At 50.7% G+C, this 12,758-nt stretch overlaps 1 protein-coding gene across 1 annotated transcript in view; it reads right to left on the bottom strand.

The window, feature by feature from the left end:
- LOC141925491 (uncharacterized) overlaps nucleotides 1–12,758 on the bottom strand; it is a 30,947-nt gene that overhangs the window by 18,119 nt on the left and 70 nt on the right. The window contains exon 2 of the mRNA XM_074829855.1: nucleotides 8,420–8,607. Coding sequence (XP_074685956.1) covers nucleotides 8,420–8,607 — 188 coding nt within the window. The remainder of the gene's footprint in view (nucleotides 1–8,419; nucleotides 8,608–12,758) is intronic.

Raw genomic sequence — 12,758 nt, 5'->3', positions numbered from 1 at the left:
TCCACACGTATAAGTGTCAGCTGCAACACTGACTACTCTTCACAATCTGTGACCTGCCATCTCTGGTGCACCAGCATGAAGAAGTGCCCCTGAAGCTGGTCCCACCTGGGTGGCTCCTACCTGCAGCCTTAACTACTTCTCTCCACCAAGCCAAAATGCCCAATAACCTTGTAGGAGCTCCTTCAGATTCATACACACCTCTGTGTGTCAAGCTGTGCTTGCGTGGTGCAGAGTGAAGTCTATTCAAAGTTGTTAGTCATCTTAAGCTTTGCCAACTTTCAGAGCACGGTCTCATACCAGGAGAGGATTTTTCCACTGGTTCTTTCTATTGCAGACCTCACCATCTGGGTGACCCTAATCTAGGAAAAGGGCATGGCAACACACACCCTAAGCACATCCTCTCCACCTCACAGAGCATTTTAAGCCCCATTTTCTTGCTGCTCTGACCCTTGGCAGAGTCACATCTGCAACCCCCAGCATCTGCTTTTGTTAAGTGAACCCTAGGAAATGAACTTCAGCACAGATCTCCAGCTAGCTGGAGGTTTTCCAAGCCACTCAGCACTAAACAAACCCATCCAAGCTTTCATGAACTCTCACTGCTTGCAGCAAGCAGAGCTCCCATCACACTGTACAGAGCCCAGAGCATCACGGCAGCCAGCAGCACTGTGAATCTAGAGGCAAGCTTTGTTCCTTGGGTACTTACTCTCAAAGAGACAGGGATCAGCAAAGTTACTCCATATTTATCTGGGAGACCATCAGACATAGGTCCAAGGAGCAATCACTGCAGATTGGTTTGCAGACAGAAGCTCAGTGCAGGTCTGGTAGTGAGGTTCAGTCATTTTTTTATACAAGTGACAAAACCTTCAAGTGCTTTTAAGGCAGGTTTTGATAGCACCAGAGTTGTCATTGCTATCTACCAGCACTCAAAGGGTGGATCTGATGAGGAAAGCTTGGAAGAGACCAAGCCCTGACCCTCCACCTCACCATGTTTTACCCATATAACCTTGGGCAAGACTAAAACTTCCCTGATGCTCAAAGCACGCTCTGACCCTGGGAGCACAGAGGTGCTTCATCTAGCTCAGGAGAGGAGCAAACACAGGAGTGTTCAACTACTGCAGGTCCCCATCTGAGGTATGGCTACCCGCACAGGGCAAGCTGTCCCCCTAGGTGGGCATCAGCCACAGCCTAGTGACAAGTGCATGCTGCAAAGCAAAGGAAGAGGGAAACTGGGACCTCTGGGTCTATTCCTCCTCCTGACTATGGGGAAGAGTGGACATAGCCACCACCATCCTGCTGGCACTTGGCACACACCCCGAGGGCCACCATGGCTCGAGACACACGTGTGCCACACGCCAAGCCTGAGACAGTGCTTCCTTCAGCTTCACCAACAGTGGTTTGTGCAACCACCACGCTACTCCTAGGAGAGCAGGGAGACCAACCCTGACAACTTTCATACTGTAGAAGAGCTTGGCTAAAATATACTGAAATTTTAGCAACCAATCTCAAAGTCCAGTCACACCCAACCCCAGGGGAAGGAGTGGTTCAGAAGCTGATAATCATGGCCAATCCAGATGATTGCCCTGAACACCCAAATCCAAACTCGCATGCCAGATTTTCATTCATTTTTTAAACTTGCACTGTGATAAAGAGTTCCTCTGTGATACCAAGCAGAAGAGAGCTGTGCAACATCTGCAGCACTTGCACCAGGGGACAGGAAAGTTACAGATGTGTACGTCCCAAATAAGCCTATGGAGGCATAGAGCTCCGAGAGCTTTCCTCTCGATGCCTGAAGCTTGTCATTTCCAGTAAACGATAAGTTTTTCTAGTTTCTCATTAAAGCACAGACAGAAGAGAGAGAACATTTAAAAGCAAAGCAGATTTAAAAGATGATCCTGTGAGTCATTACCCTGCAATAGCATCTCCTGGTTTCCAAACCACTCCATGCTCCAGAACCAAGTTCAAATCCCAAAAGCACTTTCTTTCAATTTTTAAAAATTAAATCCTTGCCAGCTTTCAGCTGTGATCCTGCTGTCTGCTTATCCAACTGCAGACCCCAAGCATAAATCATGATAACTCTCCCCTCGGTGGGAGAGTGGAGGATGCAGAAACTCCTGTGTACCTGCTGCTGAGCCGTGGTTCTCATGGCCAGTCCTCACCTTGGCCACCCCCTTGCTGTGCTCACCAACCAGCTCTTCCTCACACCATGAGGAAGGTGATGGTGAGCTAAAAACAGCATTACGGAGGAGTAACACAGGGATATCCACAGGGGACATTTGAGTTTCACATCAAGCAAGCACAACAAAGCCTGAGCTTTGGGAGCCAATTCCCTGGAGAGTTCGGCCATCAATTTATTTTCTGCTTTGAGTTTGTTGATAGGGCTGGGCAAACACCAGCAGGAAGGGGTACCCTGGCCCACGCACACCCTGCTCGGCACCAGCCCACTGAGCAGGGCAGCCAGACCTCCAACATGGGACCCAGATGACCTGGGTCTGATCCCACCCAGACGACATGAGACAAGTCCCTTTCCCTGGTGTCCACCATGTAAGCAGGCACTGATACCAGCATCCAAACCCACTATGGGTTGCCTATCACTCTGTCCCACCCAGGACACTGTCCCAGACCTGATGCCTGACTTCCTAAACCCCATTAACTAGATCTGTTCCCAAGCCAGACGCACACTGTGCCCATGTATCAGAAATAGATGGAGAACATTGGAAACCCCCTTCCTCACATGTCTCCTCATGTAAGCAGCCAGGTAAGTTGCAGACAACACAGGGAAGCTCAGTCTTACGGCTGGGGGGAGCACTAGAAATGCAATTTCCTTTCTGAAAGGAGCGTTTGGACACTGGATATATACCCAAGCTTGCAGAAGGACAGATTTAAAGGCCACAACACAGCCAGCCCAAACTGCGGTTTCCCGAAGGGTAACAGATTCAGTGGCATGGTGCTGCAAAACTCACCTCTAGGTCACTGAGATTTCAACATGAACACATCACGAATCTTACTCGCTTTGTCCCTCAGATGAAGCAACCTTACAAAAGTCACGGTGCAAACATTTACAGTAGGCACAAAAACCTGTGCAAACCCAGCTCTAAATCCAACATGCAAAATAAGAGCTGGGCTTGCTCCATCAAAGCAAGAGCCGCGCTCGGTCCGAGATGCAAAGTGGTGGAAACTCCAGGAACTGGTCATTTTTTCCATGGAGAGTAGTCAACTCCCAAAATAGCACAAGATCAGAAAAGCTGTAAAGCTTGTCAGAAAACACTAACCATCCTTGCTAAGCTTTCAGTCCATCCACAGAAGTATACCATTTCTGTTCTGCTTCGAGGAGGTCTCATTTCTAAAACAGATCCCTCTCCACCAGTCACTGCTTGTTCATGGCATCTGCGTGGCAGATGATTTCCCTTGACCTGGGCCAGCACCACAGGTGCCATGTGCATTTTTATGAGCCTGATGGTTACTACAGCCTTGTCTGCTGGTGTCAGAGGGGAGGGTTCCAGGAAAACCTGGAGTCTCCCCAGTCTTACCCCCAACATTTGAAATTAAAATAAAAAAGCCAAGAAACCCACAACCAGCAACAAAAAGCCAAAACCAGTTTGGTTCATCTCTACTCACAGAAGCACCACCACGCACATCAGGCTGTACAGGAGACTTAAAGCAGGGAGGAAGAGCTAGCAGAAAGGCAGCAGCTAATCCCTCCCGCCTTCCACAACAATCAGCCTATCTCCTGCCCCAAAGACTTGAATATCTGCTCCAAAGACACGAAGCCAAGAGGAGGCAGAGAGCCTCAGATGGGCTTTCTGGCACATGCTGTGTTTCTTGCAAGAACCATCTCTAGCAGTACATGGGATTTTTACTTTTAACCTGTGATACAGCACAGGCAGCCATACATCCAGGGTCACCTGCCAGCATACGCCTCCCTGACAGACTGGTTGTGACCACATACTTTGGCTCCACATAGAATCTATTAACCTTTTGCCTAGGAGAAAGGGTGAGTGCCCAGACTTGATAGAAATGCTTGAAAAGAGGAACTCTTTATCAATATGGGACCAATTAAAGCTGCCTGGAGTCAAGGCAACAGGCTTGGGCTGCTAGTGGAGAAAGGTCGAGGTAGCAGAGAACAAGGATGCTCACCAGGCCATGCCATGCTCTCCTGCTGCAGGAGAGGAGCCTGCACAAAGAAGAAAGCAGTCAGCAGCAAAACTGAACCAGAAAGCACAGCACAAGGGCTTTCACAATTACCCCCTGCATCGCCTGATGTGATACACCATGAACAGGCTGCTGTGACTTCCAGATGACACGGGTCTTCAGCAGGCAAGGCTCAGACTGAGGTCAACCCTGATGAATCAGTGGGATGATCTGAAGTCAAACAAGACGAACTTCAGGGCAGACACGGGCGAAGCAAGGAGGCAGGGGGTGGAAATCAAAGGCACGGTGGCCAAATGGGAGTTATCGCCCTCACAGAACAGGTCTCCAAGGAGGGGACAAGGCTGCCACTAAATGTGAATCCATGCAATGATGACTCCTTTTCCGAAGCAGCTCTCATGCTGGGAAGCACATGGTGAGTGCATCCAGTGGGAATTGCTCCTACTCAGAGGCAGGGGTCCCAGCTGGAGAGCTTGGCACAGGACTCTCCTCCTGGGGATCAGCATCCCCAGCTGGAGAGGGCCCTGGGAGAGCCCCTGAGGGACAGGTTACAAACCTGGCATGGGGCAAAAGCTAAGGGAGCCAAGTTTATTCAGTCTGGAGGGGAGGAGATGTGATAAGGAGTATTTAAGTATAGAAAGATGTCGATGGCTTCCTGCCCTCATCAGGGTCCATCACCTGTCCCTTTGCGCCCAAGGCACTGGAGATGATACACGTCTCTGTCTGTACGTCCTGACCCCCATTCGTGTCACGCACACACACCAGTCCATGCCTCCCCCAGCTGCAGGAATCACCCCCGCAGCAGCACTGCTTTTGTAAGCAGGTTATGAAAGCAATCCCTGGCAGCCTTTCAAGCTTTATTTGCACTGCAGCCTGCAGCGTCGTGGCCTGCTTGCAGGCAGGGGAGCGTGGTGACTCACAGGTGTGCAGTGACTAAACCCCCAGCCAGGCTCTGCACCCCCGCTTTTCCCCTCTTAGCCCAGACATGTGTGGGGTGCCACAGAGTCCAGCCATATCAGTATGAAGGGCTGGTCACGACTTTTTTGAAACTCTAGTGGAGAAACAATGTAAGGGGGTGATTGATAATGAGCCAGCAGTGTGCCCAGGTGGCTAAGAAGGCCAATGGCATCCTGGCCTGTATCAGCCATAGCACAGCCAGGAGGGACAGGGAAGGGATCTGACCCCTGTACTCGGCACTGGTGAGGCCGCCCCTCGATGAGTGGGTTCAGTTTTGGGCCCCTCACTCCAAAAAGGCCATTGAATGACTCGAGCGTGTCCAGAGAAGGGCAACGGAGCTGGTGCAGGGTCTGGAGCACAGGTCTGATGGGGAGCGGCTGAGGGAACTGGGGGGGTTTAGTCTGGAGAAGAGGAGGCTGAGGGGAGACCTCATGGCCCTCTACAACTCCCTGAAAGGAGGGTGCAGAGAGGGGGGATGAGTCTCTTCAACCAAGTAATAAGTGATAGGACAAGAGGGAATGGCCTCAAGCTGCGCCAGGGCAGGGTCAGACTGGCTCTTAGGAAGTATTTCTGTCCAGAAGGGGTTGTTGGGCGTTGGAATGGGCTGCCCAGGGAGGTGGTGGAGTCCCCATCCCTGGAGGTGTTCAAGAGTTGGGTTGACCCAGCGCTGAGGGATCTGGTGTAGTTGGGATCTGTCAGTGCTAGGTTAACGGTTGGACTAGATGATCTTCAAGGTCCTTTCCAACCTAGATGATTCTGTAGGTTAATGCTATGCCAGCACCACCTTGGACAGAAGGACCTGTCGCATCCCCAAAACATTGCATTTTGCCGTCACTGCTTTAGGCTGCCTTCCCACCTAACCACCCTGCATCTCAGACAGGCAGGGAGTGAATCCTATTTACAGAATCACAGAATCATCTCGGTTGGAAAAGACCTTGAAGATCATCCAGTCCAATCATTAACCTCACACTGACTGTTCTCAACTCCACCAGATCCCTCCGTGCTGGGTCAACCCTATTTCCCAATTTGCCCCCTGAAAAGCAGACAATGAAGGAAGAGACACTCAACAAGGCTTGCTCTTAGTCCAACCTTGCCTTTGAGGAGCCCCACACCATCCAAAGCATATCTAAGCAATCACCGCTCTTGTGCAAAGGCAGCCAACACAAGACATTCTTCCCTCTGCGACAAGGTGCTTCTTCGTGCCCCCATCATGACCTTTGGGGTCCTGCTCTAAGAAGGACCTGCTGGGTCAGAGCCTTTTTGACCCAGCCACAGCCAGCCAGTACCAGCACAGGTTCAGTGTGGCCTTCAGCAGCCGGAGCTCTGAAGACATGCCAGAGGTGCTTGGGGAACTCCACAAGAGAGATCAGGCCAGCACCTGGGGCCAAACCGTCAGCATCTCCAGGGCAAGAACAAGGGTCAACCACACTCAGAGCCACACTGGGTAGTCTGCCAGCCACCCTCGAGTCCTTTGCAGAGGCCACACACTGTTGTGATGATCCAACTGCCCCAGGGATGGGAGCTAGAGGAGCAGGAGGGAGCTGCTCTGGTTCCCATCTGAGAAACCATCTCTGCCAGAGAGATCTCACCGCTGCAGCCCCATGTGTGAGCTACAGCTTCAGAAGTAGGAGACAGACCATCTGCAACACCCAGGACTGGAAGAAGCTCGTTGGCAGGGTATGGCATGAGCACATGGTATGTGTGTGGCTGCGGCGAGAGGGCAGCCAGCAGGTCTCTGCACCCAGGGTGGCTCAGCTGGCCTCCTCTTTGCAGTATTTTTCTTGCTCATAAAGGCAACACCACATCAGGTGATGTGTAACATGTACCTCACATTGCTCCTCAAACCCAAGGTCTGCAGAAAGACCCTGGAGCCCCAGCACAAACATTTTCACCAGCAGTAACTATCTCAGATACATCAACAACTGCTAAAAATCCACAGCGCTACTGCTGCTGTGACCTGTGAACAGGAGGAAGGAGCCCATGAGGGAAAAACACACCCAAAAGCCCCTGGTGCCAAGAGCAGGAGCAAAATAGCAGCAATGTCCAGCCACAATCGCTCTTCCTCTGTGGTTGCTGCCCTGCACCGACGTCTCTGCAGCAGCAGAGCTGCAGAGAGGCAAACATGAGGAGATTGGTTTTCCAGCCCTATCAGCTCAACCCTCCATCCCGCAAAAATGAGCTGGGGTCTCTGGGTATGAGGCATCACCCTCAATCTCATAGAAATGCTCATTAGAGAAGTAGAACAGACCCACCACAGCTGAGCCCAACAGGGCCAAGGTGGCAAGCGCAGCAGTAAACTACCAACGTATAAGACCCCCCACCAAAGGAAGAAAGGGGAGAAAAATGAGCTGACGAGATGCCAAACCAAAGAACAGCCTTAGGAGCAGCCTTGTTTAACCTGCCAACCTCAATGAGCAGAGCAGCCCTGTGCAACACTTCCTACCCCCGTCTGCCCAGCAGACAGCAGCCCACAGATCCTGGGCATTTTCAATTTAACTTATTTATAAACTGCAGTTCCAGGTAGATGAGGGAAATTTTGCTGTTCAGCAAGACACATTGTTTTATCTATTGCTTCCTTCTTCACCACAGGCTGGTGGGAGCGCGACACAGGAGGGGTTTTGGACATAAAGGAGGGGTAATATGGCTGCTAATGAGAAGTAAACGGAGAAACTCTGCAGGAGGTCTCAGATGCTGGGCAAGCACCCAAGCTGCTCCCCTCCACCCATGGTGCTGTTTCTCTGCCAGACACCCCCTCCAAAAGTGATGGGGCCAGAGTCCTCTGCTCCCAACACCCCCATAACCTCTCCCAAATCACTTGCCTGCCTGCTCTCCACCCCTGTGACTCAGTTTCCAAGACCAAACTAGGCGGTCTCACTTTCCCAAGGACATTGCTTTTCTGAGACACCAAGCACCCATAACTGACTGAAAAGGATTAGATTTGGGTGTGCAGCACTCAAAGGTGGTGATTCCTTCCAGAGGAGACATGGATAAAATGTGTGTTATGGCAGCAAAAGAAGGCCTGAGGGGTAGATGTCCCATGAGCATAGCACCTCCCAGCAAGCACTGCCAACTCCTCCACATTCCTGGAGATGTGGCACTTGCCCAGTTTTTCAGGGCATTTTCAGGCCAATGCCTCAGCTAAAGGTGCAACACTGATGCATTAACATACAAGGGTCTCATACCACAACTCATCATCGTCCCACCTTCAGGAGACAACTTCCCACCCCAAAGCAAAGATGGCTTGGGATAGACTGTGAGCAGTGCAGTGGGGATTGACCCCAGGGGCTTTTTCACCTCTCACAACACGGACACTCACCCATCAAGTAGCTCTTCACCTTCAGGTATCCAACAGCCAGTCGTAGGATGGAGAGTTTATCAAGCCTGCTGCGCACATCTTCAGGGAAGGGCAGCAAGCCAGTCAGCTTGTTCAGCTCCTGGTTGAGCCGGTCTCGATGCCGCTTGGAGGGGTTGGACTTCACACCCTCAGGGGGTGGTGGTTTGGGGCTGGAAGAGGCAAAGGAGAGTTTAATCAAACTGGGCCTGTCCAACAGGTTCTTTCCAAACCCCGTGTTGACTTCAGTGCAGCTACAACCACGGTAAAACATCAGGTGGCCAAGGCAAGGCCACATGGCAGCAAGAGAAGCTCCAGCCGGCCCACAAGGCTGGAGGAGACACGGCCACCCCAGCTCACCACCTTGTGCAGCCCCAGGCATGGTGTTCTCCAGCTGGTCTGTGGGGTAATCCTCAGATGGGCACCTTAATGTGCAGCCTGGCTGAGACATCTCAGCTGGATACTACAGCCTTGCTCCACCACTGAGCCCTGGCAGGGAAAGGGACACTGAGGGCAGAGACCTACAAGCCATCAGAGCATCTTTCGGAGGTCTAGTTAGACTTTTCCATCCACACTCTGCTCTATCCACCCTTTCTCTTCTTCTTCCTCACCCCATAGCCTTCCTGCGCAGCAGGTCTCTCCCTGGCCATGCTCCACATGCTCATGCCAGGTCCTCACCACAGAAAGCACAACCCTGAGCTGCTCAGAAGATTCACATCAGCTGGTCTGCCCGCCCAGGACTGAGCAGCTCTCAGCCAGACCTTGGCAATGAGCATGCTAACAAATAGCAAGAAAGGAAAGCAGGAAGGTCCAAAAAGATTTTTTTTATTTGAATTTATTTTAGTTAGCTTCTTTTAAGTTTCCTCTGACTGCTCAGAGCCTGAATCCATTGCTTTAATGACAAACATTACAAGGAGGAACACATGTGAAAGTTAACAACAGGACTTGGACAAAGAGATACTACATACAGTGGTTTAGGACACAGCACTTAACAAACAGCCTATTTTTTAAAAGAAAAAAAATGTATATTTAAAAAAAAAATATTGTCTTTTAATAGTTTGATTTCTGATCCTTCCAGATGGGCATTTTCAACCTGAAACAACATCTGATGCCAAACTTAGGCTCTGGGAGCAACCCTCAGTCTGCAGAAGGAGGAGGGTCCACAAGGGCAGCTGTTGTCTGTCTTAAGCTGACATGGGAACCTGTCTCTATCAGCTGCAGTTATTTCACAAGCTACAACTGAAGTTCCAGCCACAGCAGTAAGACGTTAGTTAATAACTTTAATGAGTCTTGGATGTCACCTTGTCTCCTTTGATTTTTAATGCCAATTTGAGTTTTCTAGCTTGAAGAAAAACCCTTCAGACCCCCACACTATATTTGGTTTGACTATCCCCTAACATGCAACTCACTGTTTTGATGTAATTTGTCTAACCACAAACTCCCTCTCTGCAGGCATCCTTGCTTCATAAAGTAGCTTCGGATAACGAGATCTGCCAGTATTTAACAGCAATTTAGGCTCTCCCCTCTACTACCGCTCTCAAATCTTGCCTGACAGGACCGTTCACATGTGTGACAAGGGAGGAAATGAGCATTAAATGAAATGCAGTGAGGTGCCTGTTGAATTTTCATTGCAGACAGATACCAAGCATGAATGAAAAATTGCAGCATTTCTCCAGAAAAGCTCAATCATGCTGTTTTGTAACATAAGCATCAGGAGGAACATACCCTGCTTCTCAGAGATGCTGGGTACAACGCAGCACCAAACTCATCCTTACAAGCTGGGCAAAACACACTGGCACCAGTGCTTTTATGTGCTCAATTAGTCAGTGGCTTAAACACCTTTGAAATCACCATCATTCATCAGGAAGGAAAAAAATGAAATCGTTTTCCTTTGATTAAAAAAAAAAAAAAAAAGAGAGAAGTAAAGAAAATTATTCTGAGTTATCCTTTAAAGAAAAGTCCTCTGCCTACTCACTGTCCAAATATAGCCCACAAACAGCCATAAAGAAGAGAAAATGAGCCTGGAGATGAGCAAGGAGTGCTGCTCTTTATGGGGGGGGGGGGGGCAAAATGCAGACATGCAACAGGGTCTCTTGTATAGTCTGGCCCAGCACTGGAAGTTCTCTGGCTGAGACACATGGGGTGACATAGCCAGCAGCAAAGCACCAGAAGGCAAAAGGACAACACCCCAACATCTCCGTTCCTGCACATCCCCAGCTGCAGCATGCAGGGTGCTTCACGGCCACCACTGAGAGGAAGGATGGTAAAGAGCAAAGCGGCTCTGGTGATGCCGGGCAGCTCTTTTGGCAGCCCACTTCCATGGGAAAACGCTGCACCCAGGAGCTCCAGGGTCAGAGGCTTCACAGTTCTCCATCCTTAAGGATGCCACAGGGAAACAGCTTCCAGGTCCTCATCGGTGACAAATCTGTTAGCGCTCTGCAGCTCCCAGGAGCTCGGTGCAAGCTGGCAGGCAGGGCCAGGAAAACCACCAGCCCCCATCACACACGTGCACCAAGGGAAAGGCATTGGCTTGAGCACAACCACATTATTACCCGCCACAATCTGCATGGGAAAACACTGAAGGAAACGATATTTCCCCTGCTCACAGAAAAAGTGAAGCTTGGTCTAGATGTTTGACACCTGTTTAAATTCCCTGCCTTTAGGGCTGTCTCCATCCACAACGCAGGGCAAAGCACTGGCAGTCCCCGCGGCCCCAGGCACCGTGCAAAGCTGTCCCAGGGAGCACCACTACCCAAGCGCGACCCCGGGGTTCAACAAAGCAGCTCAACACCTACTCAACAAGCGAGGAAAAGGCATTTTAAAGAGGTCAGAGCCCCCATTCTGTTTGCAGGAGCCCTAATGCAGCAGAGTCTTTTGAAATGGATACAGTGCAAAGCTCAGCGTGGTTGTGCCACGAAGTTCACGATGAAGTTGCTGAGAAGAGCTGCTGACCCCTGTGTAGATGAGCCAGAGCAGAGGCGCAGGGAAAGCTTTGCTCCCAGCAGGGCAAAGGCTGTGCCACTGCTTCAGTGTTGTTTTTCCCCAGCTGCCCTTTGAACGGGGAACGCAGCAGGAAGTTTATCACTTTTGCAAGCTGGCAAGTACCAAGTGATATTAACTCTTAACAATAGCTGAGGTTGTCTGAGCTGATATATTGTCTCCTAATTTTTACTATTTTTTTTTTAATAAGTAAAAAGCCCTGAGCAAGCTGCAAAGGGAGCAGAGAACTCCCTAACCCCATCCTTCCCTCCCCACCAGGCTGGCTGCACATCCCGCCACCCCCAGCCTCGCTCTGCCTGACCTCTCCCAGCAGGACGCTGCTGCAAGATCTGCCCAGTCACAGAGGAAAATAATCTCTTCCGATTCCCAAGCTTGGCCCTGCAGTACCAGGAATTGAGGTCTCTCCTGCTCCAAAGGGACATCTTCTCCCACACCCTGAGCCACCAAATCCAGCCCAAACCCTCAGTCTGGCCACACCAGCCCCACCACAGGGCTGGAATTGCTACTTGGAGTGGGGGAAAGGTTTGAGGCAGAGCAACTACTCCTCACATTTTCACACTTCTTGAAGACTCTCTCATAAACACCCCAGAGAGGCTCTGGCTCACCTTCTCACAATAGATTTATAACATTGATGCTCCTTCCTTCATCCCAGAGTTGGGTTCAGCTCATCTGATTTCCCCCCCACTGCCTCCTAGAAATATATATATACACTTTTATTTCCTATACACCCAGTAACCTGGGGTAAACAGGCTGATGTGACTTCAGAGCTAGTACGGGGGGAAGGCACGGGAGCCCCAAAGATAGGAAACTCCAGCAACGCATCAGGGGGGCATTACGCAACAGCTATTGAGCAGCGTGCTAATTAATTATTAAGAAATAAGTAACTTTTGGTAACTAGTAATTGCTGTACGTTTGATTTACGCAGGCACTGAAACACAAGCCAGCCAGCAACTCCAACCAGAGGACAGCTGAGCATCTCAAACTCTCCAACGAGCTTCCTCAGAGGAACGCTGCGGACGCAGGACAGTCATCGTTGGGATTTTTATTTTCCTCCAGCATGCCAGAGCCTACAAAGCATTAGCTCCAATTAACCCTAATTAACACAGAGAAGCCCAAGCACGCTGTCTCCCTATCTCTTTTGCTGCTCCAATGCTCACATCAGAGCAGCTGAAGGCAGTTCCCCAGAACCAGTTGAGCTCTCGCAGACCGGTTTTCCACCACCCTGCCGGTCCCACACACCTGCCCCCAGCTCCCTCCACCCTCCCGGCGGCTCCCAAGCCGCCGCACCCGGGTGTTACCGGAGGAAACACCCTTCCCGGAGCGC

Source organism: Strix aluco, chromosome 6, assembly GCF_031877795.1.
Source record: "Strix aluco isolate bStrAlu1 chromosome 6, bStrAlu1.hap1, whole genome shotgun sequence".
Classification (NCBI taxonomy): Eukaryota; Metazoa; Chordata; class Aves; order Strigiformes; family Strigidae; genus Strix; species Strix aluco.
The sequence above is the reverse complement of the archived record's forward strand: the minus strand, read 5'-3'. Positions and strand labels throughout refer to the sequence as shown.